This window comes from Argopecten irradians, chromosome 5 (genome assembly GCF_041381155.1).
Source record: "Argopecten irradians isolate NY chromosome 5, Ai_NY, whole genome shotgun sequence".
Lineage (NCBI taxonomy): Eukaryota > Metazoa > Mollusca > Bivalvia > Pectinida > Pectinidae > Argopecten > Argopecten irradians.
The window spans coordinates 32,005,599-32,031,797 of NC_091138.1; the positions used below are offsets into that span (position 1 = coordinate 32,005,599).

Below are 26,199 nucleotides of genomic sequence, written 5' to 3' on the forward strand. Positions count from 1 at the left end.
ATTAAAGGAAATAAACCCTGTGTTATTTTTTCCTGGTTTGCGAACCCTGTGATTAGAATTACTACAATCAGTGGTTTTCGATTACCCGTGTATTAGATAGATCTGCCGTGATATGATAACGCTATATAAACGATAAAACTCTCGTGTAGATAGAAGGTAGGGATAGATTAATCAGGGATGCTACACTGGTTATACGGCCCAAAATAATCTAAATGAAAAAATCTTCTTCCAAGGTGAGTTGCATTTTAGATCAGTTTGTTTGGTATGGATTCAATGCTTTTAGCCGTTCCCAGTTCTTGTTCAATGATGATATAATACATGTGTCACATATAGATGTACATGTGAAACGGATATGGATATATATGTGTATGCTTCGTAGTCAGAGCGTTAAATTTTGAAGTTGTTGACAAGAGCGAAAGAGCTCTTTATTTTACAATACTTAAAATGAAATAGATATTTTATACAAAATAATAGGTAATGTCCTACAATACATATTGTTAATAATGTACTATAGTTCTAAATGACTTACAAGATGATGACATGTTGGTAGGACATTGACCCTAAGGTTATACAAGGAATATATATGTACATGTATACACTTAATAAATAAAATTTAAAGCAATGAAAAAGAAGGAGAGTGAAATAGAAACAATGAACTTACAAGAAAAAAAAATCTTGAAATTATTGTTATTTACCAGTTTTGTAAATTTTAATGAATTCTGGAATATGAGCTTGAAGTCATTCTGATCCAAAGTTACTTCCCTTCATTTACTCCGTCAGTACTGGCGGAGTGAAACGAGATGGAATCTAAAAGGCTAATATTTCGGGAAGTTGACGTTGAACATGGTGTAGCCAAGGTTATATCCTCTAATTCATATTCATCTTTCATAATCCATATTGTCGCTATTGAGTTATTGACATAAAAATGTGATTATCTTATTTATAATCACGTTGTAAATTATTGTTATTTGTTAACGACTTAAATGTCATGCGTAAAATTCCAGATTTCAACTGGATAAGCATTGTTTTTTTTTTTTTTTTTTTTTTGCAACGCCAGAACGATATGCATGTAGCAAAATAGTGATACAAATTTTCGCGCTATTGAAAATGTGAAATAAATATACAAATTGGCAGACCAGGGGTTCCGATCACTTACGATCTCCCATTACAAACGTCATCCAGATTGCTTTGATATCTCCAATTATTGCAATCAAACAATCCTTTAATTGTTAAGATATAAGTACTATGTAGAATACGATTTTACCGATTGTATATCTATACCTTTAAAACGCCTAAAATGATATGTGGACCATGTATATGTAACTATTATACCGGACGTTGATTGGTGCTTTGATGGTTTAGTGCATGTGTACTTAATTAGGTTGTACCTATATTTTGACTTTAAACAACCCCAACATTGCAACCAACATGAGTGTGCTACATGTATTATACAATGTATATGTATGCTTCCTGATCTGACGAGCGTCTAATTAAATGTGCTTATGTATATTTTCCTCAGATATATAAACTCTACACGTTTTTAAACGTGTTTTGTTGTTCAGTCTGGTTATTACCCGCCTTAGGGATAGTATTTTGGACGATTCCATGTTGTACTTTGATACGGGTGGATGCACGTGGTAATAAAAAATGCCAGTTATATACAATAGTCTAGCTACATGTAAAGCTTCTTAAAGTGAAATAGAGCAGACCATACCTAAATACTAACATAAGCAATGGAATTAAATTGGAATTGTTTATTTGTACCTAGACATGACATATTTACCGCGCTCTTGTCGATAATTATTTAATAGACGTGTAAAGTATTCAAGAAAGTGAGAAATACGCAGAGGATAAATACATCAGTTAACACGCCCCAGCAACCTTTCCTCCCTTGGCCATAGTCGTGCGTGGATCGATCTAGGAGGTTTCATAACAAAATATACACACGTGAATGGGAATGCGGGTGGACTGACCATATCTCTGTACTGAGGAATATCAGTAACTACAATACTTAGGCATGCCGGGAGAAAACGGCAGTCTGAGAGAAACTTATGCACTGAATGAAAACATGACTGACAATAAGGTTCATATTCAGGAACACCTGGTGGCCGGGAATGGCACGAAGTCTTATGGAACGGACAATGGCCAGCACATTGTGGATGTCAAATCGCCTACCGTGGCCAGGGCTGGGTCAACCATTACGGCCCACAATATCTGCTATAGTGTTGATATTCCGTCCCGGCCATGCTGTGGATCTATGGTGAAAAAGGAAATCCTCAAAAACATCGAGTAAGTTACTTATATGTAGTAGGCTTAATTGATTATTTGTTTAATTAATGACGTTTTATACATTTTTGTACAACGTATAATTATGTACACGTGTTTGTAATACACATGTACTTGCTTACCAAATAGCTCTTGTCTACTGTACTTCTGTTGAAGCGGTGCGTATTGATTAAAATCTATATTTAGGCATCATTTTCATAAAGCTATAATTGCAATTAAATGACAATATAGCTACTGACATACAATTTTATATCCTATACACTGACACCCCAGTTACTGACAGACAATGTTATATCCTATACACTGACCCCCAGTTACTGACAATGTTATATCCTATACACTGACACCCCAGTTACTGACAGACAATGTTATATCATACAGACAATGTTATATCCTATACAGACAATGTTATATCCTATACACTGACACCCAAGTTACTGACAGACAATGTTATATCCTATACACTGACACCCCAGTTACTGACAGACAATGTTATATCCTATACACTGACACCCAGTTACTGACTGAGTTACTGACAATGTTATATCCTATACACTGACACCCCAGTTACTGACAGACAATGTTATATCATACAGACAATGTTATATCCTATACACTGACACTCAAGTTACTGACAGACAATGTTATATCCTATACACTGACACCCCAGTTACTGACAGACAATGTTATATCCTATACACTGACACCCCAGTTACTGACAGACAATGTTATATCCTATACACTGACACCCCAGCTACTGACAGACAATGTTATATCCTATACACTGACACCCCAGTTACTGACAGACAATGTTATATCCTATACACTGACACCCCAGTTACTGACAGACAATGTTATATCATACAGACAATGTTATATCCTATACACTGACACTCAAGTTACTGACAGACAATGTTATATCCTATACACTGACACCCCAGTTACTGACAGACAATGTTATATCCTATACACTGACACCCCAGTTACTGACAGACAATGTTATATCATACAGACAATGTTATATCCTATACACTGACACCCCAGTTACTGACAGACAATGTTATATCCTATACACTGACACCCCAGTTACTGACAGACAATGTTATATCCTATACACTGACACCCCAGTTACTGACAGACAATGTTATATCCTATACACTGACACCCCAGTTACTGACAGACAATGTTATATCCTATACACTGACACCCAAGTTACTGACAGACAATGTTATATCATACAGACAATGTTATATCCTATACACTGACACCCCAGTTACTGACAGACAATGTTATATCCTATACACTGACACCCCAGTTACTGACAGACAATGTTATATCCTATACACTGACACCCCAGTTACTGACAGACAATGTTATATCCTATACACTGACACCCCAGTTACTGACAGACAATGTTATATCCTATACACTGACACCCCAGTTACTGACAGACAATGTTATATCCTATACACTGACACCCCAGTTACTGACAGACAATGTTATATCCTATACACTGACACCCCAGTTATTGACAGACAATGTTATATCCTATACACTGACACCCCAGTTACTGACAGACAATGTTATATCCTATATACACTGACACCCCAGTTACTGACAGACAATGTTATATCCATAACTACACCCAGTTACTGACAGACAATGTTATATCCTATACACTGACACCCCAGTTACTGACAGACAATGTTATATCCTATACACTGACACCCCAGTTACTGACAGACAATGTTATATCCTATACACTGACACCCCAGTTACTGACAGACAATGTTATATCCTATACACTGACACCCCAGTTACTGACAGACAATGTTATATCCTATACACTGACACCCCAGTTACTGACAGACAATGTTATATCCTATACACTGACACCCCAGTTACTGACAGACAATGTTATATCCTATACACTGACACCCCAGTTACTGACAGACAATGTTATATCCTATACACTGACACCCCAGCTACTGACGGACAATGTTATATCCTATACACTGACACCCCAGTTACTGACAGACAATGTTATATCCTATACACTGACACCCCAGTTACTGACAGACAATGTTATATCCTATACACTGACACCCCAGTTACTGACGGACAATGTTATATCCTATACACTGACACCCCAGTTACTGACAGACAATGTTATATCCTATACACTGACACCCCAGTTATTGACGGACAATGTTATATCCTATACACTGACACCCCAGTTACTGACGGACAATGTTATATCCTATACACTGACACCCCAGTTACTGACGGACAATGTTATATCCTATACACTGACACCCCAGTTACTGACAAGACAATGTTATATCCTATACACTGACACCCCAGTTACTGACGACAATGTTATATCCTATACACTGACCCCAGTTACTGACAAGACAATGTTATATCTATACACTGACACCCAGCTACTGACAGACAATGTTATATCCTATACACTGACACCCCAGTTACTGACAGACAATGTTATATCCTATACACTGACACCCCAGTTACTGAAACAATGTTATATCCTATACACTGCACCCAGTTACTGACACACATGTTATATCCTATACACTGCACCCAGTACTGACGGACAATGTTATATCCTATACACTGACACCCCAGCTACTGACGACAATGTTATATCCTATACACTGACACCCCAGCTACTGACAACAATGTTATATCCTATACACTGACACCCAGCTACACAATGTTATATCCTATACACTGACACCCCGTAACTGACAAACAATGTTATATCCTATAATGACACCCCAGTTACTGACAGACAATGTTATATCATATCACTATACACTGACACCCCAGTTACTGATGACAATGTTATATCCATACACTGACACCCCAGTTACTGACACACATGTTTATACCTATACACTGTCACCCCAGTTACTGACAGACAATGTTATATCCTATACACTGACACCCCAGCTACTGACGGACAATGTTATATCCTATACCTGACACCCCAGTTACTGACGGACAATGTTATATCCTATACACTGACACCCCAGCTACTGACAACACAATGTTATATCCTATACCGTGACACCCCAGTTACTGACGGACAATGTTATATCCTATACACTGACACCCCAGCTACTGACGGACAATGTTATATCCTATACCCTGACACCCCAGCTACTGACAACACAATGTTATATCCTATACACTGACACCCCAGCTACTGACGGACAATGTTATATCCTATACACTGACACCCCTGTAACTGACAGACAATGTTATATCCTATTAAATGACACCCCAGTTACTGACAGACACATTGTTGTTTCCTATATACTGATCACCCCGGTAACTGACAGACAATGTTATATCCTATACACTGACACCCCAGCTACTGACGGACAGTGTTATATCTTATACACTGACACCCCAGTTCCTGACAGACAATGTTATATCCTATACACTGACACCCCAGCTACTGACGGACAATGTTATATCCTATACACTGACACCCCTGTAACTGACAGACAATGTTATATCCTATTAAATGACACCCTAGTGACAGACAGACAATTGACCATTAAAAATTGGATTGTTTTCAACATATTTTATAGCCTTTTTATTGAGACAAAGTCTAAAGTGACCTATTCTAATTACCTTTTGTCCATCGCCGTTAGAACGAATATGTAAGTACCCAGCCTACTATACCTTTCGGCCGGGTACGAATTGGTCCCTATGTGTCCTAGTGGAGCAGTGCCTCCGAAAATCTCTCATTCACAATTTTCTATACTTTTTTGTAGGTTTCCAATTATTTTTTGCGTATACAAGCATTTACATAATATTTTTGTCCAAAACAAACATAACTACCATTCTTAATATCTACCGTACCACTCACAAGACGTCAAATTCATAATTTTTTGACTTGCGGTATAAATTCTCTTCAGAAAGACCTTCATATGTATATGTGAAAAAATAATGTCTCGCTTAGAATTTGATATTTTATATGGTTAAGTTTTATTGCCAATAGGTAAGCGATATAAAACAAGTAAGAGAAAATGCATGCAAACGTTTTAATAATGGTTTGCAAAACCATTACTTTGCTCCATTAGCAGTAATAGGCACCAATTGTAGTTCTAAAGACGACACCATTTTCTGCCTAAAAGTCTTAATTGAGCTCCAATATTGCAGCTACATCGCTGTGCGTCATATGCATGTGTCCGTAAACAATTCACATTTTCGACTTCTTCTCCATAACTGCTTAAGCAATTTCACTGAAATTTTGCACAAGGCTTCTAATTTAAGGCATAAGACCAACCAAAATTGTTAATTATATGTGGGAGGGCAAAAGGGGTAAAATTGAATAAAGTTTCAAAAATCTTCTTCTCCACTCACAGATGTGGTGGAATCAAATACTCTTAATAGATAGAAAGGTCTTCAGGCCTTTTATAAAAATTGTGAATGTGGGGAGGGGGGTAATTTTACTATAGTTTATGTAGGGAAAACACATTTTGAGCATTATTTGGTCATTTCTAATAGGAAATGAGTCAAATATTGCCAGAATTATCAGTATAAAATTGCCTTTGAATGCATATTAACAAATTTTCCATAACTAACCCCAAGGGGCCTTAGGGGCGGGGTCAAAAGGCTTCAAATAGGCTAAAACTTCTAAAATCTTCTTCTGAAATTCTGGAAATGGTAGAATTTTATACTCTTACAAAAATTGTGAATTATATGACCCTCAATGGGGTCTCACATTTCCCCCTAGGGTGGGGGTCAAGTTTATTATAGTTTATACAGGGAAAACACATTTATGGGTATTTTTTGCTCAATTTTCATAGGTAATGAGTCAAACTTGGTTAGAATTATTAGCCTGAGATAGCCTTGTAATATCATATCCATATTAGTCCTGGCTGACCCCCTGGGGGCAGAGGGGCTGGCCCAAAAGGGGCAAATAGGCTGAAACTACAAAAATCTTCTTCTGTGAAATGGTAGAAACAAATTAAATACTCTTTATAGATGGAAAGGTCTTAAGGTGTTTTATGAAAATTGTGAATTATATGACCCTGGGGTCTCACGTTTCCCCTTGGGGAGGGAGTCAAGTTTACTTAAGTTTATTTATGAAAAACACATGTATGAACATTATTTGCTGAATTATAATTGGAAATAAGTCAAACTTGATTAGAATAATTAGCCTGAGATATAGTATTTTAACATCCATATCAGTCCTCGCTGACCCCCCCAAGCAGGGTCAAATTGACTTTAAAAAAAATCTTCTGAGTTCACATGTTTGATGGAAGTAAATGCTCTTCATAGATTAAAAAGTTAAATTTATTAGGTCACCTGAAAAGAAGTCTCAAGTGACCTATTCTAATCGCCTTTTGTCCATTGTCGTGCGACGTGGTGTGTTCGTAAACAATTTATATTTTCGACTTCTTCTCAAAAATTGCTGAAGCAATTTCAATGAAATTTTGCACAAACCTTCTAAGGCATAAGGCCAATCAAAATTGTGAATTATATGACCCCAACCCCCCAGGGGTCTGTGGGAGGGGCTAAAAGGGGTAAAATTGACTAAAATTTCAAAAATCTTCTTCTCCACTCACAGATGTGGTAGAATCAAATACTCTTCATAGATAGAAAGGTCTCAAGGCCCTCTTCAAAAATTGTGAATTATATAACCCTGGGGTCTCAGGTTTCCCCCTGGGGAGGGGGTTAAGTTTACTATAGTTTATATCGGAAAAACACATTTATGAACATTATTGGCTTATTTTTCATAGGAATTTAGTCAAACTAGGTTAGAATTTTTAGCCTGACATGGCATTTTATTGTCATATCCATATTGGTCCTGACTGACCCCAAGGGGCCTTAGGGGCGGGGCCAAAAGGGGTCAAATACATAATGAAGGCTAACTTTTCAAAAATCTTTCTTCTGAATACACAGATTAGATGGAACCATGCAGATACAATTCAGAGATTGGTAGGTCTTAAGGCCCGTTACAAAGTGTGTGAATCACATGGCCCTGGGATCTCGGATTTTCCCTTGGGGAGGGGGTCAAATTTTCAATAGTATTATAAAGGAAAAACCAGTTTATGAAAATTATTTGCTTTGTTTTCATAGGAAATGAGTCAAACTGGGTTAGAATTATTAGCCTGATCAGAATAGCATTTTAACACCATATCCATGTTGGTCCTGGCTGACCCCCAGCGACCGGAGGGGCAGGGCCAAAATGGGTCAAAATGGCTAAAATTTCAAAAATCTTCTGCTGAATTCACAGGTTTGATGGAACCAAATAATCTTCATAGATTAAAAAGTGAAAATTATAAAATCACTGACACTGACTGACATCTAGTTTGGTTTTGTTGTTTAACGTTAGCAAAGCAAATTGGAATTTTAAGCATAAGGTTTGGTAACATAATACACTAACTATCAAAATGAAAAAAACAAAAAATAAAAATTCTTATAAGAAGGTTCAACTTTAAAGTTTATTCTAATTCGTAAATACTTTTTACATATTTGAACCAACTTTGCATTGCTCTTTCTGTATCAGCACTCAGGTGACCGTCAAGGCCTCTCAGGCCTCTTGTTAAATCACTGACCGACTTCAAGGGCCAGTATATTATTGTTTAGATGTCTTTGTTTTATTCTAAACGAACTCAGGTGACCGTTAAGGCCCATGAGCCTCTTGTTCAAATTGTAAAATTTTATATGTTGTACCAGGTAGTTAAATGTACATGTAATGAATGCAGGACAGGAAAACAAACTGATTTGATCCTATTTTGTAATATTTCTCATAATGTATTTCATTAAAGTGGATAGTTGGGCAAAGGAAGGTAAATATCGGTAAAAGTTGTGTTAATATATCCAGTATAATTTCTTATGAAATAGAAAAATGAAATTTACCATCAAAATCTCTGTGCATGCGAAGAAATTAATTCATATTATAGGAATCCTAAAGCGTCCTCCCGACTGGATATGTCCATATTGACATTCCGACACAGCCTCGCTTTCAGAATTTATTTATAGAACTGTGCTAATTAAAGTTACACGGGGCCTTTCCATAATTTCAATATATTAATAGTCTAAACTGGACAACGTAAGCAGACCATCGTTTTGATATATAATGATTTTTGAATGACCAATGAACACATTTAGACTGGTCTTCATTGCCTGACTATACACTTTAAAGATCATTATATTATTTATATCTACTGTAACTATAATTAAAAAAAAATGTATTTAAATTTCTGTTGATGACATACTTTTCCATTAAACTTTACTTATATAGTGGAGTATTCAAGCCTGGGATGAATGCCATACTAGGACCAACTGGTAGTGGGAAATCCTCGTAAGTATTTATCATGAAAAATGTTTCTGGTCAGTGGTCATCTACTAGGCCTATGTGTTGTGATTGTAAACAGAGTGTTAAAAGATTCAGTGGGTTTCAGATATTTATACTGGCAGTACTTGTATATTTATGTACTTTTATTGGCCTGATAAATGGCCTGTGTTCTGACCTTCAGATATCAGCAGAATTTACTGATAACAGGATTCCCGTGTCAGCTCAAACTTTGAAAGAAAAAAAATTTAAAAAGTGGCCGGGTCTTTGAAGCTTTAAGCAATATAGAAAGTGAATATTTACACTTTTATCTTTAACAAAAGATATGGTCATTTTTAAAGATATGCTCCAATGCCGACAGAGCATAATTGATTTTTAATCGTTTGATTGTTTTGATTTTGGTTTTACGCAATCATTCCCTTGATGTCATTCCATATTGGCTTAGTGCCATGGTTTTTTGGGGGGATTTAATTAATTATTTTAAATACTTTTATTCTGAAGTAAAGTTAGAAGCTCAATCTTTTCAATTACCTGTGTAAAGCAGCGTTTGTTTTTCTCAGAGTACTCTGGTTTTCTTCCACCCAAAATCTTGCATGTCCTTATATAATGAAATGACACTGGCTGTTAACAGGACATCAAGAAAAGTGAACTAGAATTAAATCAATAATAGAATCATATTCTATTCATCAGATTGTTAGATGTTTTGGCTGGACGGAAGGATCCTGCTGGTTTGACGGGAGATATACTCATCGACGGTGCACCCCCTCCCGATAACTACAAGTGTATGGTCGGATATGTCGTTCAGGTATGCTACTAAATGTTTGTTATTCAAATGGCCTAATCATATTTTTTAAAAATGCACTCAGATTTCCATAATAAACCTTTTAGCTATAAATTGTCTATTCTTGTTATATATCAGTTATGGACCTATGTTGAGGTCCATGAATATGGTATTATATAGCCCGCTTAGAATAAATAATGACTGAGGGCAAAGACCAAAGTCATTAATTAAATTCTACAAGGATAATATTGCACAATATGAACTGATCGAAACAGAGGTCCTTAATTCTTATATAAGGTATGTTAATTGTTCCTTAACAAATGTCAAAAACATTCTCTAATGTGTATGATAACTAGCTACATGAAAAGCATTGGTCAAAGAATGCCACCCTGAAGAAGAATGGGCAATGAAGCGCCAGGAATATTGTTGGTGTTTCTAAAAATGGAAACACAAGGTTATGTGCTATAAATTGAATGTCACGTAACCATGTATTAGCCAATGAAAATATCGGAAAATAAGAGCATATCTAATACATAATAATAATAATCTTCTTTACGGAGAGTACTTATGGTATATATGATTGATACTTGTTATAAAACAATATTTATGTTTTGGAGAGTACTTGTGCGTACTTCGTGTTGTGATGATAGGGGTACTGTTAAGTGATGTCAACTTACAGTTAATTGACGTGTCATATAATCAGTACAGGTAAATGTAGATCAATAGCAGGTACAGATATAGATAATAAGGTAAACGTTACCTAGAGTGGTTAACCTCCCTTATCTATCTGTTTCATGTTTGTGTGTACATTGTAAAAGCCTAGACATTATCTCAATCTATACTGTTGATGTGCTTGGCTACAGGCCTTCATATGTACAAGTTTATAGCTATACTGTTTTGCAGTCTTAGAGCAAAATTACTGAAGGGGAGATAATTGCATATCATATTTTCATCCTCATCGTTCTTTACATGTAAATCACCAGGGTAACTAGAAGCTAATTCAAATGGGTTAAATGATTTGTTCTGACATTCAACATATACTGCCCATGAAAGTAAATGTGTACAGGATTTATAATCCTATATTAGTCAGCTCTTATAATGTTATTAGTATGATTGATAATAATAATTAATTTGTCTTCAACCTTAAATCAATTAAAATTTAACTTCAACTTAGGAGTTCTCACGACTTTCATGTTTTCATGATTCTGTCTCTATATATCTATCTATATCCTGACTTTGCATGCATATTTAAGTCTAAAAGGTTTTTTGGCTTGTATTTGAAAATCTTTTAAATATCATTGATACATTGTTATTTAAAAATTTCTGTTTTGTTTATATTGAACTGATCATGAGCTTGAGGTACTGACCATTATAGTTGGTGTTTTTCTCTGGGTACTTTTGCTTTCCTCCATTACCTAAACCTGGCACATCCTTAAATGACCTTGGGTTTTGATAATATAAACAATGTAACTAATCAAACTAAATCATAAAATCAACTTTGGCAGTAATAAGCTATCCATTCTTAAAACCAATCTCAAAAAAAAAAAAAATTATTATATTTTGATGTTGCACATCTGTGCAACCATTATTAATGGGATTATGGGATGTTTATTTCTAGGATGACGTTGTCATGGGCACACTGTCAGTTAAGGAAAATTTCCATTTTTCTGCCGCTCTACGTCTCGACAAGTCTGTCAGCCAGCGTGAGAGAAATGAACGAGTGGAGAATGTCATCCAGGAACTCGGACTGACACATTGTGCAGACACAAAGGTGAGAGGTCATAGACACACTATACACATACAAAGGTCAGAGGTCATAGACACAAGATAAAATAGTTAAATAAAGATAAAGAGTTGTACAAAAAATTCATGCATAACAAATGATCAGTTACAACAAAAAAGATGAGATTTGACGAGATAATGTTTGATTTGAAGGACATTGTAAAAGTCACATATCATATATAACTCCATGTATTTTTAAATGTGACGAATTGTGGTGAATTAAAAAACAAAGAAAACATTTCAAGTATGTGAGGGATTATATTGCTAAGATTAAGAATGATCAACAAAATGTAATAGTTTTCTTCGAGGTTGATATGTTGAGACGTCAAAGAGGCCTAGAGCCTGATATTGGGCCTGTGACATGCTTGGATGATGGGCTAATACGTTTGTTCAAATGAATGACATTGACCTTCATTCAAGGTCATAGGGGTCAAATAAGCTTAATCCTCAAGAAAGATGTCAAAATACTGTTATCAAATGTTATTTCACTGTATTTCAGTGTTAAAATTGTAGGTTTTCTCAAAATTTAGAATATGGGAATCTTTGTAACAGGCAAAGCAGACACTATAGGTAACATTTTCATATTTTACAGATCAATTGAATTTTGTGAAAATAATTTTGACACCTGGTTGTAAAATTTTCTAAAACTCTTGAAACTGAGCTGTAGAAATACAAATTTGTTCAAAAAGTTCTAAGTCTTAAAATGAAAGAAAACATTGTAGGTGGGAAATGAATTCATACGAGGAGTGTCAGGAGGAGAAAGAAAGAGGACAAACATCGGTATGGAGTTGATTATCTCCCCTCCTGTACTCTTCCTCGACGAACCCACGACAGGGTTGGACTCCAATACGGCCAATTCTGTCATGTTGTTACTACGCAGGTAAGTTAGTATTGTTAACGCAGTGGTCTGATGACACTAAACTACGCAGGTAAGTTAGTATTGTTAACGCAGTGGTCTGATGACACTAAACTACGCAGGTAAGTTAGTATTGTTAACGCAGTGGTCTGATGACACTAAACTACGCAGGTAAGTTAGTATTGTTAACGCAGTGGTCTGATGACACTAAACTACGCAGGTAAGTTAGTATTGTTAACGCAGTGGTCTGATGACACTAAACTACGCAGGTAAGTTAGTATTGTTAACGCAGTGGTCTGATGACACTAAACTACGCAGGTAAGTTAGTATTGTTAACGCAGTGGTCTGATGACACTAAACTACGCAGGTAAGTTAGTATTGTTAACGCAGTGGTCGATGACACTAAACTACGCAGGTAAGTTAGTATTGTTAACGCAGTGGTCTGATGACACTAAACTACGCAGGTAAGTTAGTATTGTTAACGCAGTGGTCTGATGACACTAAACTACGCAGGTAAGTTAGTATTGTTAATGCAGTGGTCTGATGACACTAAACTACGCAGGTAAGTTAGTATTGTTAACGCAGTGGTCTGATGACACTAAACTACGCAGGTAAGTTAGTATTGTTAACGCAATGGTCTGATGACACTAAATAATCTTTGGATATTATGACTGTTCTTAAGTGTAACTTTAGGTATAAACTTGAACTGTCACCAAAGTGGATGACTAATACCCCCTGCTGCACAAATTTATTAATCCATTAATAGGGGATATTGCAGAACCCTATATAGTTTACTAAACCCCCCTTTTATGGCAGGGTTCTTTGTACCAGATTTTATCAAAATCTCTCAAATAGTTTACAGTGATCAATCTACATGCGCATCCCAAGTCCTGGAATCACAGAATTTTAAAAGGACCCATGAAATTTCTGGGAATGGGTATCTATAACACTGTGGGACCCATTGTTTTCACAATAACCATTGAAAAGGACCCACGAAAAATAATCGTAGATTGAACACTGAGTTTAGGAGGAGTTCGCCAGACAAATTTATGTCTACAGACAAATGGACGGACAGATGGACAAACCGATTCCAGAATTACAACCCCCCCCCTCCTTAACTTCATTGCGGTGGTTATAACTATGCAATTTGTCATGTCATGAAAAACTAAAAAGTCACAAAACATTGAAAATGAAATTAGAATAAGTTTTTCTTGTGTCTGTTAAAATTGAGAACTTTCACAGTAGTCTATAGTAGATGAACCTTATTTTATACGTTTATATCTTTGATAGATTGGCTCTGAAAGGACGCACCATCGTATTTTCTATCCATCAGCCTCGCTTTTCTATCTATCGGTTGTTCGATGGACTCATGCTCCTGTCCCTAGGGGAAACAGTCTACCATGGCGAATCTCACGACTCCCTGGAGTACTTCCAGTCTCTGGGTAAGTTACTGAAGGGAAATAGGTTTATCATGCAGTGACCTAGCTTTAGATGGAAGCTTCTTTTTAGCTCACCTGGTCCAAAGGACCGAGGTGAGCTTATGGGATACCGCAGCGTCCGGCGTCCGGCGTCCGGCGTCCGTCAACAATCGACTTCTTCTCCATAACCGCTGGTCGGATTTCAACAAAATTTGACTGGTAGCATCCTTATGGGCTACTAACTGAAAATTGTACAAATGATGGGGCTGACCCCCCGGGGGCCTGAGGGGCGGGGCCAAAAGGGGTCAATTTGGCTATTTCCATATAAACGACTTCTTCTCTGAAACCAAGCATGGGATAGCACCCATAATGCAATGGTAGCATCCTTATAGGGTGGGTATTCAAAATTGTACAAATGATGGGGCTGACCCCCCGGGGGCCTGAGGGGCGGGGTCAAAGGGGTCAATTTGGCTATTTCCATATAAACGACTTCTTCTCTTAAACTAAGCATGGTATAGCACCCATAATGCAATGGTAGCATCCTTATAGGGTGGGGATTCAAAATTGTACAAATAATGGGGCTGACCCCCCGGGGGCCTGAGGGCGGGGTCAAAAGGGGCCAATTTGGCTATTTCCGTATAAACGACTTCTTCTCTGAAACTAAGCATGGTATAGCACCCATAATGCAATGGTAGCATCCTTATAGGGTGGGGATTCAAAATTATGCAAATGATAGGGCTGACCCCCCGGGGCCTGAGGGGCGGGGTCAAAAGGGGTTAATTTGGCTATTTCCATATTAATGACTTCTTCTCTGAAACCAAGCATGGGATAGCACCCATAATGCAATGGTAGCATCCTTATAGGGTGGGGATTCAAAATTGTACAAATGATGGGGCTGACCCCCGGGGGGCCTGAGGGGCGGGGTCAAAAGGGGTCAATTTGGCTATTTCCATATAAACGACTTCTTCTCTGAAACTAAGCATGGTATAGCACCCATAATGCAATGGTATTATCCTTATAGGGTGGGGATTCAAAATTGTACAAATAATGGGGCTGACCCCCCGGGGGCCTGAGGGGCGGGGTCAAAAGGGGCCAATTTGGCTATTTCCGTATAAACGACTTCTTCTCTGAAACTAAGCATGGTATAGCACCCATAATGCACTGGTAGCATCCTTATAGGGTGGGGATTCAAAATTGTACAAATGATGGGGCTGACCCCCCGGGGGCCTGAGGGGCGGGGTCAAAAGGGGTTAATTTGGCTATTTCCATATAATGACTTCTTCTCTGAAACAAGCATGGGATAGCACCATAATGCAATGGTAGCATCCTTATAGGGTGGGGATTCAAAATTGTACAAATGATGGGGCTGACCCCCGGGGGGCCTGAGGGGCGGGTCAAAAGGGGTCAATTTGGCTATTTCCATATAAACGACTTCTTCTCTAAAACTAAGCATGGTATAGCACCCATAATGCAATGGTAGCATCCTTATAGGGTGGGGATTCAAAATTGTACAAATAATGGGGCTGACCCCCCGGGGGCCTGAGGGGCGGGGTCAAAAGGGGCCAATTTGGCTATTTCCGTAAAAACGACTTCTTCTCTGAAACTAAGCATGGTATAGCACCCATAATGCAATGGTAGCATCCTTATAGGGTGGGGATTCAAAATTATGCAAATGATAGGGCTGACCCCCCGGGGGCCTGAGGGGCGGGGTCAAAAGGGGTCAATTTGGCTATTTTCATATAAAATGACTTCTTCTCTGAAACTAAGCATGGTATAGCACCCATTATGCAATGGTAGCATCCTTATAGGGTGGGGATTCAAATTGTGCAAATGATGGGGCTGACCCCCCGGGGGCCCTGAGGGGCGGGGTCAAAAGGGGTCAATTTGGCTATTTCCATATAAACGACTTCTTCTCTGAAACTAAGCATGGTATAGCACCCATAATGCACTGGGTAGCATCCTTGTAGGCTGGGGATTCAAAATTTTGCAAATGATAGGGCTGACCCCCGGGGGCCTGAGGGGCGGGGTCAAAAGTGGTCAATTTCCATATAAATGACTTTTTCTCTGCAACTTAACATGGGATTGCGCTCATAATGCAATGGTTACATCCTTATAGGGTTTGGATTCAAAATTTTGCAAATGATGGGGCTGACCCCCCGGGGCCTGAAGGGTGGGGTCAAAAGGGGTCAATTTGGCTATTTCCATATAAACGACTTCTTCTCTGCAACTAAGAATGGAAAAGCACTTATAATGCAATGGTAGCATCCTAATAGGGTTGGGATTTGAAATTGTACAAATGATAGGGCTGACACCCGGGGCCTTAAACGGCAATAGATGCGAGGTCAAAAAGGTCAATTAGGCTACTATTTTCATATAAATTACTTTGTCTCTGAACCTATGTATTGGATAGCATATTTGTATGGTATCAATAGCATCATTGTATGGTTGTGATTCAAAATTAAACTTTGGGAGTCAATTTTGCTTATTTTTCTAATTGTCAGAGTATTGTGATAATTACTAACAAAAAAAACAGGTGAGCGATACAGGCCCTCTGGGCCTCTTGTTTTCAGAAGTGGGGAATATTTTCATTTTAGTTTGACCTTTATGCATGGTATCATGTGTGAGGAAAAGTATAATTTAAAAAAAGCTTGTTTGCAGACATACCTGGTAGTCATATTGCAATTGTTTTAGCATATGGATACCTATAATTTGACACATCACATGCTTCAATAGCAATTACCATGGAAACAAATTTGAAGATTATTTGGTTATAAAGGACAGGTGGAAGATTAGATAGCCAATGGCTTACAATTTTAGTTAAAGATATTAAGATTCTGTATGTTGACAATAGTCTACTGTACATATCTGAAACAGGTTATATAATTACATATTTGTTTGAATACAAAAGTTTCTGTGTGTTAATATTAGTGCTGTACATATCTGAAACAGCTTATAATTACATATTTATTTGAATACAAAGTTTCTGTATGTTGACAATGGTGTTGTACTTATCTGAAACAGGTTATAATTACATATTTATTCGAATACAAAGTTTCTGTATGTTTACAATGGTGTTGTACTTACTGTTTATCTGAAACAGGTTATACCATAGAGGAACACAATAATCCCCCAGACTTTTTCCTGGATGTCATTAATGGAGACTTGTCAATGGCAAGTATAACAGATGACATCCTCAAGAAGGATGGTAAGTCTCCCAATACTTCTATAAATAATAAGAGGTAGTTAACGTATCCACCCCTTAAACTTCACTATGGACCGTTCTAGTCCTTGATTTGGAAGAGTCTAAATGTGTTTTCAGGTGTGAATGAATTAGATAATGCTTCTGCTTACGCGATAATGACCATTTCAAGTTTCTAGCTCCTACGCCAAAAATAAATACTTGTTGATATTAATATATATGTTCCTTAGAATTCAGACCCTTCTTCCTTCTCTATAAATACGCATTGAAACTTTTTTAGCCAATGTTGCTATACTGGTGAGAGTAAGCAAATGTGTCGAAAAATATACCAAATTAAGTCACTACAAGTATATTATATGACCTATAATTTGATTTGTGACTTTCTTCAAGGAAAACTTACTGTTTGACTTAGCTCCAAACCCTACACTACTATGAATAATGTAATGTAATATTCCCCAAATTATCATGTTTATACGAATATTCCCCAAATTATCATGTTTATACGAATATTCCCCAAATTCTCATGTTTATATGAATATTCCCCAAATTATCATGTTTATACGAATATTCCCCAAATTATCATGTTTATACGAATATTCCCCAAATTCTCATGTTTGTATGATTATTTTATTTTGACAGATCAACTCAGTTTGATTAACTCTTCAACTGATCATAAAGGTAAGTATTTATTAACATCATAATAATACTCATTCATAAAATATCAACTGCATGAAAAACCTCTAAAATGAAACTACCACTAAAACAAGTAGGTTTACAGTAACTAATGGCCAAGGTACCTCTTTTTGAACTAATCCATGGTACTGGTTGTTGTTTTTTTACTATAAAAATATTTATTTAATTATTATTTTAATTCATATAATAATGATATACAAATGATAAGGGTGGTATTTATGTAAACGATATTTCTTTCATACCTACACGTGTAATACTGGCTGGTCTAGGGCAATAAACTCATGTCGACTGAGGCTGTATTGCATAGCTGCCCATGCAATAAAGCCTCGTGACGTCATGGCGTCAACAAAAGATCTATTTTCTCGGTAAAATTAGAAAATTTTCACAAAATTAACTGGTTTTACTATAAAAGAAGCAAGCAACAGAATATGTGTTGAAAATATCACGTAATTTTTCATGTATGGAAATTGACTTCCACTCATGGATTTCTTTGAATTTATTTCAAAATGGCAGGATATTATAGTTGTAAAATTACAATAAAACGTCGAGGTATGAAAGAAAAATACTCTTTCATAAGTGGATTATGAAGGATAGGGATATTCTACCCGAGGGTCACAAAATGTAGTAAAACCCGAGGCTTGCTGAGGGTTTTGCAACAATTTGTGATCCCGAGGGGAGAATATCCCTATCCTTCATATCCACATATGAAAGAGTCTTATATTATCACATAATCTGAACTCACCTGATATCCAGTGACTTCCCCAGTGTGATTATTTTGCATATGTCACTAGTGTAATAAAACCTGAACACTTTTCATTGTGACATCAAGTAATGACACCAGTACACATTGACTTGATGCAGGATTTGTGGACTTCATGACAAAATTGTGACCATTTGACACATTTTGACTTTGAAATTCTTCAAAGTGTGATTTGTTATTTATAGTTATGTGATTAAAAAGTATCTTGGTTGATTTCATAGGATATTTTATGAAACTTGTCTCAAAGTTTTAATTTTTCTCGTCAAGATTCGCTAAACTCATACAATTGTCCCTGATAAAAAATAACTTGCTAAAATAAGCAAGTGCATATATTTTTTCATTCGCTATTCTGGTATATCCACTTGCAAAAAGCAAAAGTAATACAGCCTGAAATTTGAGCCCCAAGACTTGTTTCATAAAATCTCATGTGAAACAAACACTCATTTAAGCCTGTATTTATAGAATAATTCATTAAATTATATTATTGATATTTATCATATACTGAATAGTATTATGCACTCTTGTCAGCTTCTTTCTGTATATATTTTTTCTATCTCTGACTACTGATGAATCTTCTTTATTTCATTTGCTTGTGACGACTAACCTACAGGCCCTGATGCAGGCAATGGTATGTTTATACTGATGATACATTATAGTTATCAATACTAATGATACATTATGATAATAATTATTATTATTCAGGGAAAGTAACAAATAGACATACATGTGTCGGTTTGGTTGGACATAAAGATATCAATACATAGATACATCACAGATGTACATTTAGATAGTTCACCGTAAAGTTACAAATATACCTAGAATACCCATCAAAGCCATGAAGGCTATTTCCAATGGGGTCCCCATATTTTAAGTTTATGAATAATTATAAAATTAACTTATCACTTACATATATAACATAGTCCATAATATGTTTTATATGACAATGAACAATTTTAAAATTAAAATTGTCAATACTAATGATACATTATAGTTATGAAATGAAGCCATTTATTTCATTAATATGCATGTATAGCTTGTTAATGTTCACCGGTCAAAATTTTCGTGAATTCATCTAAAAATGAGAAAATAACATTTGACCACTTTTAAATTTTCGTGGTATGGTTTTAAGGGTAAATATAATTCAACTCTTTCTTAATATTTGCAGATCAAATTTTAGCAATGATAGCATTATTTCGCAAAATTGCAAAAATATCATCACGAAAAAAATCAGATATATGGTATATTATTATAATATTTACCTCATGCAACAATTAAGTTCTCAAGACAAAGGTAATCTTAAATATTTGAAAATTTCTCAAAAAGAATTAAATCATAACAATCATAACCTTGATTCACTGTATTTGTTGTAATGAGGGTTCCATTCTTTTAAAAATCCTCCCTTCCCATTCTCTGTGTTGGAGGTGGCATCATTAAGAAACATCTTTAGACTATATGGGATCCTTTAACTTTACAAAAATTACACTTTTAACAATATTTTGTCAAATGAAACTTAAATTGGTGCCCAATTATGCTTTTAGGTTAGAGATATCTAAAACACAAGTAACTGCAGTAGGAATGTAGATGTTGTCTAATCACAATACATTATAAATTTTGACTTATTGTATTCACTGTAATTAGCGCCCCTCCCCCTATGAGTGCCCTTCCCCCTCTTCTGGAGAAGGAGTTGAAGTGATATGTGTATAAACGGTAACTTATATTTTGTTTCCTTCAGAAGCCCCCTCTTTTGCTACAATTTTTAAGGGACTTGGGCACTAATTACGGTGAATATGGTAATAAGTATAATATTTTACATCTTGAAGTTTCACTAGTACCTCTGTAATTATAAGTCATTTGCTGCCTTCAGCAATGTTATTCTGTATTTGCATATTACAGAGTTATCTGCCCTTGTTGGGAGGTATTGATTGTGACATCATGTGTTTGCCTGTATGACATCATCTTTTTCAGAGAATGACATGAATTGCACCCACAAAATAATGATGTAACAATGGATACCTACCTGCAAGGGAGGCAACTCTGTAATTTATGAACACTGAATATTGTACTACAAAATGTATTTTTGTTTTAGAATTAATACTAGTTTCTTTTCTCTCCCTGCAGCAGACATGAGTACACATGAAAAACTTGTACAAGGCTACAAAAAGTCACGCTGGTATCAAAGGTATGAAATGTGTTTAATCTGATGGTTACAGATGTATATAGAGTAACTTATCTAAACCGGATATATATCACTGGGACCAGTATATTGGTCGGTATAGCCAGGTTTCTGGATTACAGTGGACCGATGCTAAACCAAACACTTGTGTCCCACCCCATACTGTCCTGATTGTGAATTTTCCAGACTATCATTGTCTGATTATCATAGGTCCACTAAATACAGGTTTTAATTATACTATAAATTGTTAAGAATCAAATTGCCATGCAATTACACAGGAATATACACCATACTTGTCAACTTTTCTGATTCTGTCAGGAAATTCCAGATTTTAGACTCCCAATCCCGTTTCCTGATCGCATTTTTAAAAAAACCCAAAAAAACAGCAATCTCCTGATTTTGGAAGACCACTTATCACTTGGGCCAGTTTTGACAAGGTATACTGTATATATTGCCCAATTAGCTAATCACCTCTTATTTCTGTTCCATTGTTTTTCTCTTCAGAATTACGGTTTCCTAACATCATTTACTTAAATATTTTTGTCAAATTTTCATACTTTGTTTCATGGATACTGGGGTATTTGATTTCTATTTAAAAATGTCTGCGAAGATTACATTTAATAATCAAATTATAAATGGCTACTAGGGTGTTTGATTTCTATTTCATGGCTACCAGGGTGTTTGATTTCTATTTAAAAATGTCTGCGAAGATTACATTTAATAATCAAATTATGTATGGCTACTAGGATGTTTGATTTCTATTTCATGGCTACTAGGGTGTTTGATTTCTATTTAAAATTGTCTGCGAAGATTACATTAAATAATCAAATTGAAGTTTTATCAATAAAAGCAAGTTTTATATACATTTACTGAGGCAAATCTTCGCAAATTTACTTTTATCTTGAACTTTGTGAAAGTAAATTGCACACGAAAGAAAGAACAGTTTATCTAGGTTCAATACTTTCATTATTTATGTTTTCTGTTTTAGTCTGAAGTCCCATGTAGAGCCTATTCACAAAAGTTACATGGAGAAAAAAGAAACAGGCACAGTTGTAAGGATGCCCAAAGTGGAGTATGCAACGTCTTTCTTCACACAGGTAATAATAGGTCAAGAATAAGGTCAATTAAAGCGTAATCAAATAGGTCAAGATTCATAAAATAGGTCAAGAGTTATAATTAACAGGTAAGTCTTTTCAGTATACAAATTGCTTCTTTTCAAAGTAATGGTAATTATCTTAAGTCAAAAACATGTTTTTCTTATACATGTTCTTCAAGTTTGATTTATAAGTTATTGTACCAGTACAGTAAAACACCATATTAACCTCACCAAAAGTCCATAATTGGTAAACATTATAAAAAAAAATGCTGATTTAAACATTTTGGAATATAAAAAATATGCTCTTATGTGTAAAATTCTACTATATGTACTGGTTGGATTGAAAGGTACTGTTATATGACATCAGTTTGAATGTTAAAAGAACTTTTGTTTCTTTTTGCAGTTTTTGATAGTGTCTCAGAGGACTCTAAAGAATTTGATCAGAAACCCACAGACATCCATTATGCAGGTCTGTGATATTGTTCTATGGTCAAAACGTCAAAAAAATGAAGATTTTCCAGACATTGATATTGATTTTATAAATTGTGAAATGGTAATGACATGATAATAAACATATTTCACCTGTTGAAATTGATCATGTGGTACCACCAGAAAATGGTCATATTACTGGCAAGCAGGTGGTCTTTATACAGAGGTGGTCGTTAAGGCAGGTTGCACCACCCTTTGACCAGTTTCAACTCAATTTATGTAATTTTATGCAAATAAGCAAATTATTTGAATACACTTGATGAAAGTGGCTGGCTTCCACTGTATTACAATGTGTGTTGATCTAGATCTAATATGCATGTGTGTAGGTGATGGTTATGGTGGTGTTTGGAGCTATCGTTGGAGCTATTTACTGGCAGATTGATGATGACTGTACATCAGGTATTCAGAACAGGTAAGTGCAAAATATACTTGTAAAATGTATCATAGTTAAGACTAAAATGACAGATATTAAGAACTAAAAATCTTGTTTCTTTATTCAATTATCTAAAACAGCTAAAAAAAACCCAAAAAAAACCCAAAAAACCCCAGATATCAATTGTGAAGCTGAAAGCTTTGAACATCAACATACGTATTTTAATTGTCATTTAAAATACTGATGCATATAAAGACAGCATAAAAATGTCGATTGTAAATTATATCACATGTTATGTCATTTTATTTCTAACAGAGTGGGGGTGTTCTTCTTCGTGGTGATGAACCAGGTGTTCGGAAATTTGTCTGCTGTGGAACTCTTCATCAAGGAGAGAGCGATATTCATGTAAGTGTTCCATCTGAACTCTTCTGAAAATAAAACAGGAATAGTTCATTATAAAATTAAAGGGATTAATACATGTTAAAGCGTATGTCTGCTTGAGTCTAGAGATTGGTAATGTTGTTGAATAGAAAACATAATTAGTACATAATGTGACTTTTTCTCGCCCCCTGGCACTATTTAGCCATAGTCCCAGGACTATGGTTTCCAGCGGGACTATGGTTTCCCGCAGGACTATGGCTTGGTGCGCTTTTTGTTAGGAACGTCATATTGACAAAAATGAAGTCACTGTGGCTATCTGAGTTGTTCACTGGCAAACAAGCTGTGTGCTAATGACGTTTTGCAAAACATAAATGTCACGGTTTGGAAACTTGAATGCTGTCAAATTTACAAAAGAACAAAATGGCATATTGAAGTGAGCAAGCAACAAAATATGTCTCCGGCTCGGGTACTATGCCATTTCTCGACAACACTATGAGACCTTAGTGCCCTTAAAAGAAGGCAATAATATAAAATGTAGTCAGAATTGAATTTGTGGTAAAGTCATACATCTATCATATTTCAAAGTTATCCAGCCAATTTTTAACAAGCCACAATCTAATCAGTGTAATTTTATTTTATTTTATTTCCAGGCATGAGAATGTAAGTGGGTTCTACAGAGTCTCGTCTTACTTCTGCTCCAAGATATTCTGTGACGTGGTCCCCATGAGGTTGATTCCCGTGTCCATATTTGCAGTCATCACCTATTTTATGATAGGTAAAGATGTACCTATTCTCAAATGTGTAATTTTATTAACACCATCATAAAAGGGAGTACATGTATACAGTTTTACCTACATCTGTCCTGTCCCATCCGGTCTTTTTCTAATATTCTATATTTGCATATTAAAGGGACAATTCAGTCTAAGAGATATATCATTTACTGTGATATGCCAGTTCTAATGGAAATTAGATCAGTCGGTTTTACTGTGATATGCCTGAAAAGCCCATGGTTGTGACATGTGTGTAGATGTTCAAACTCGCTTGCTGTCCGCCATTACACATTGTGGTTGAACTTCTTGTATGCGGAACCCTGTCCCTTGCTCGTAGAGTAATGCAACTTTTGTCTAGAACTGCTCAAATCGCTCTGACAGTAATGTGTTTACCTTATTAGGTGAATTGTCTTGCCTAAAAATCATTTTCTCACCTTCTCATTGGCTATGTAGTTTATTTGTTTAACATGCTTGACCTTGGCTCGGGTATGGCTACAGCGTCCATATTGTACCTACTTCGCGTATTGATCAACGATTTGATATCTCAACGATATTAATTAAAATACTAAACAATGACATGGAAATTGTCAATATTTTATGTTATATGTTTCAAAAGAAATGTAGAACAATACATTTATGCTATATTTTGCTTCTTGGTTATGTTAAAGAATAAGCCTGAGTGAATTGTCCCTTTAAAGAGTTATCATTGAATTCTGAATTCCTCTCACAAAACAATAACATCATAATGAAATCCTGTCCCCAATTAAGGTAGCTTTGTAATATGCAAAGATGGGCATTGAACTCAAGATCAGCGATATTAGTTACAGTATTCAGTGTAAGCATATTTAATAGAGTTACCCCTCTTTCGGGTAGGTATCCATTTTGGCATCATTGTTTTGTGAGCAAAACACACATTGTTTTCTCTGAAAAGTATGACGTTGGGCTTGCCAACACATGAGGTCACAATCAATACCTACCCACAAGGGCAGATAACTCTGTAATATGCAAAGACAGAATATGAAATAAAGGAGGATTCTAGTGCCAATTAAAATTTCGTTTAATTTTGACATCATTATGTGAATAAGGCAGTAAGCTTTGGAAAAAATCTTCTTTCTCTCTCCATTAATTTTGTCCTTTTATTTTGCTTATAAGACGTATGTATCCTTTATTTACCAGGTCTAGAAGTGGATGTAGGAAAGTTCTTCATCTATCTGTTAAGCCTGTTCCTCGTGACCTTGTCTGCATCGGGTTTCGCCTTTTTCTTCAGTGCTTCAGTTCGGATATTTGCAGTGGCCAACCTTTGTATCGCACTGTGCTATGTCTTCATGATGGTAAATAACATTTTTGTACAATATTCTATAAAATATGATTCATATGAAATTGTCAAAAAAAATGTGACATTGTAACTAAACACCAATACATGAATATATACACATTTCCAATAAACACTAATACAACAATGTACAAAAATATAATAAGGTTATTCATAATTATAATTAAAACAAAATAAGGACATAAGGTGTAATGTTGCATTCTTGTTTAGAATTGTGTTTGTAAATTTTTAAATTATACTTAAATTATATGATATAAATTTAAATGTTAATGATAAAGGCTGACAGTATATATACTGGTAATTAATTTTGATTTGTAGCCAGAAAATTATACTTTGCAGGGACTAGAGAAAATTAAAAAAAATCTCTGAGTAGCCATATTAGTCAGTTTGTAGTTTATAGAATTTTCCTGATATGGTACAATGCCTTGAAATAAAGAAAATATTTTGTCTTTTAATAAACATTTTTTCAA

General features: G+C 35.7%; 1 protein-coding gene across 2 annotated transcripts in view; it reads left to right on the forward strand.

The window, feature by feature from the left end:
* The first annotated feature begins 1,739 nt into the window (after positions 1-1,739).
* LOC138323551 (broad substrate specificity ATP-binding cassette transporter ABCG2-like) overlaps positions 1,740-26,199 on the forward strand; it is a 33,731-nt gene continuing 9,271 nt past the window's right edge. The window contains exons 1-16 of one of the 2 annotated variants that reach the window (XM_069268229.1): positions 1,743-2,289; positions 9,575-9,634; positions 10,316-10,430; positions 12,025-12,177; positions 12,911-13,068; positions 14,335-14,486; positions 17,563-17,667; positions 18,301-18,339; positions 19,725-19,742; positions 21,233-21,293; positions 22,276-22,384; positions 22,787-22,852; positions 23,199-23,284; positions 23,561-23,650; positions 24,277-24,401; positions 25,573-25,727. In XM_069268229.1, coding sequence (XP_069124330.1) covers positions 2,018-2,289; positions 9,575-9,634; positions 10,316-10,430; positions 12,025-12,177; positions 12,911-13,068; positions 14,335-14,486; positions 17,563-17,667; positions 18,301-18,339; positions 19,725-19,742; positions 21,233-21,293; positions 22,276-22,384; positions 22,787-22,852; positions 23,199-23,284; positions 23,561-23,650; positions 24,277-24,401; positions 25,573-25,727 — 1,764 coding nt within the window. In that variant the 5' untranslated portion in view covers positions 1,743-2,017. Of the gene's footprint in view, positions 2,290-9,574; positions 9,635-10,315; positions 10,431-12,024; positions 12,178-12,910; positions 13,069-14,334; positions 14,487-17,562; positions 17,668-18,300; positions 18,340-19,724; positions 19,743-21,232; positions 21,294-22,275; positions 22,385-22,786; positions 22,853-23,198; positions 23,285-23,560; positions 23,651-24,276; positions 24,402-25,572; positions 25,728-26,199 lie in introns of both variants that reach the window. The other variant, XM_069268230.1, reaches the window with a different exon arrangement.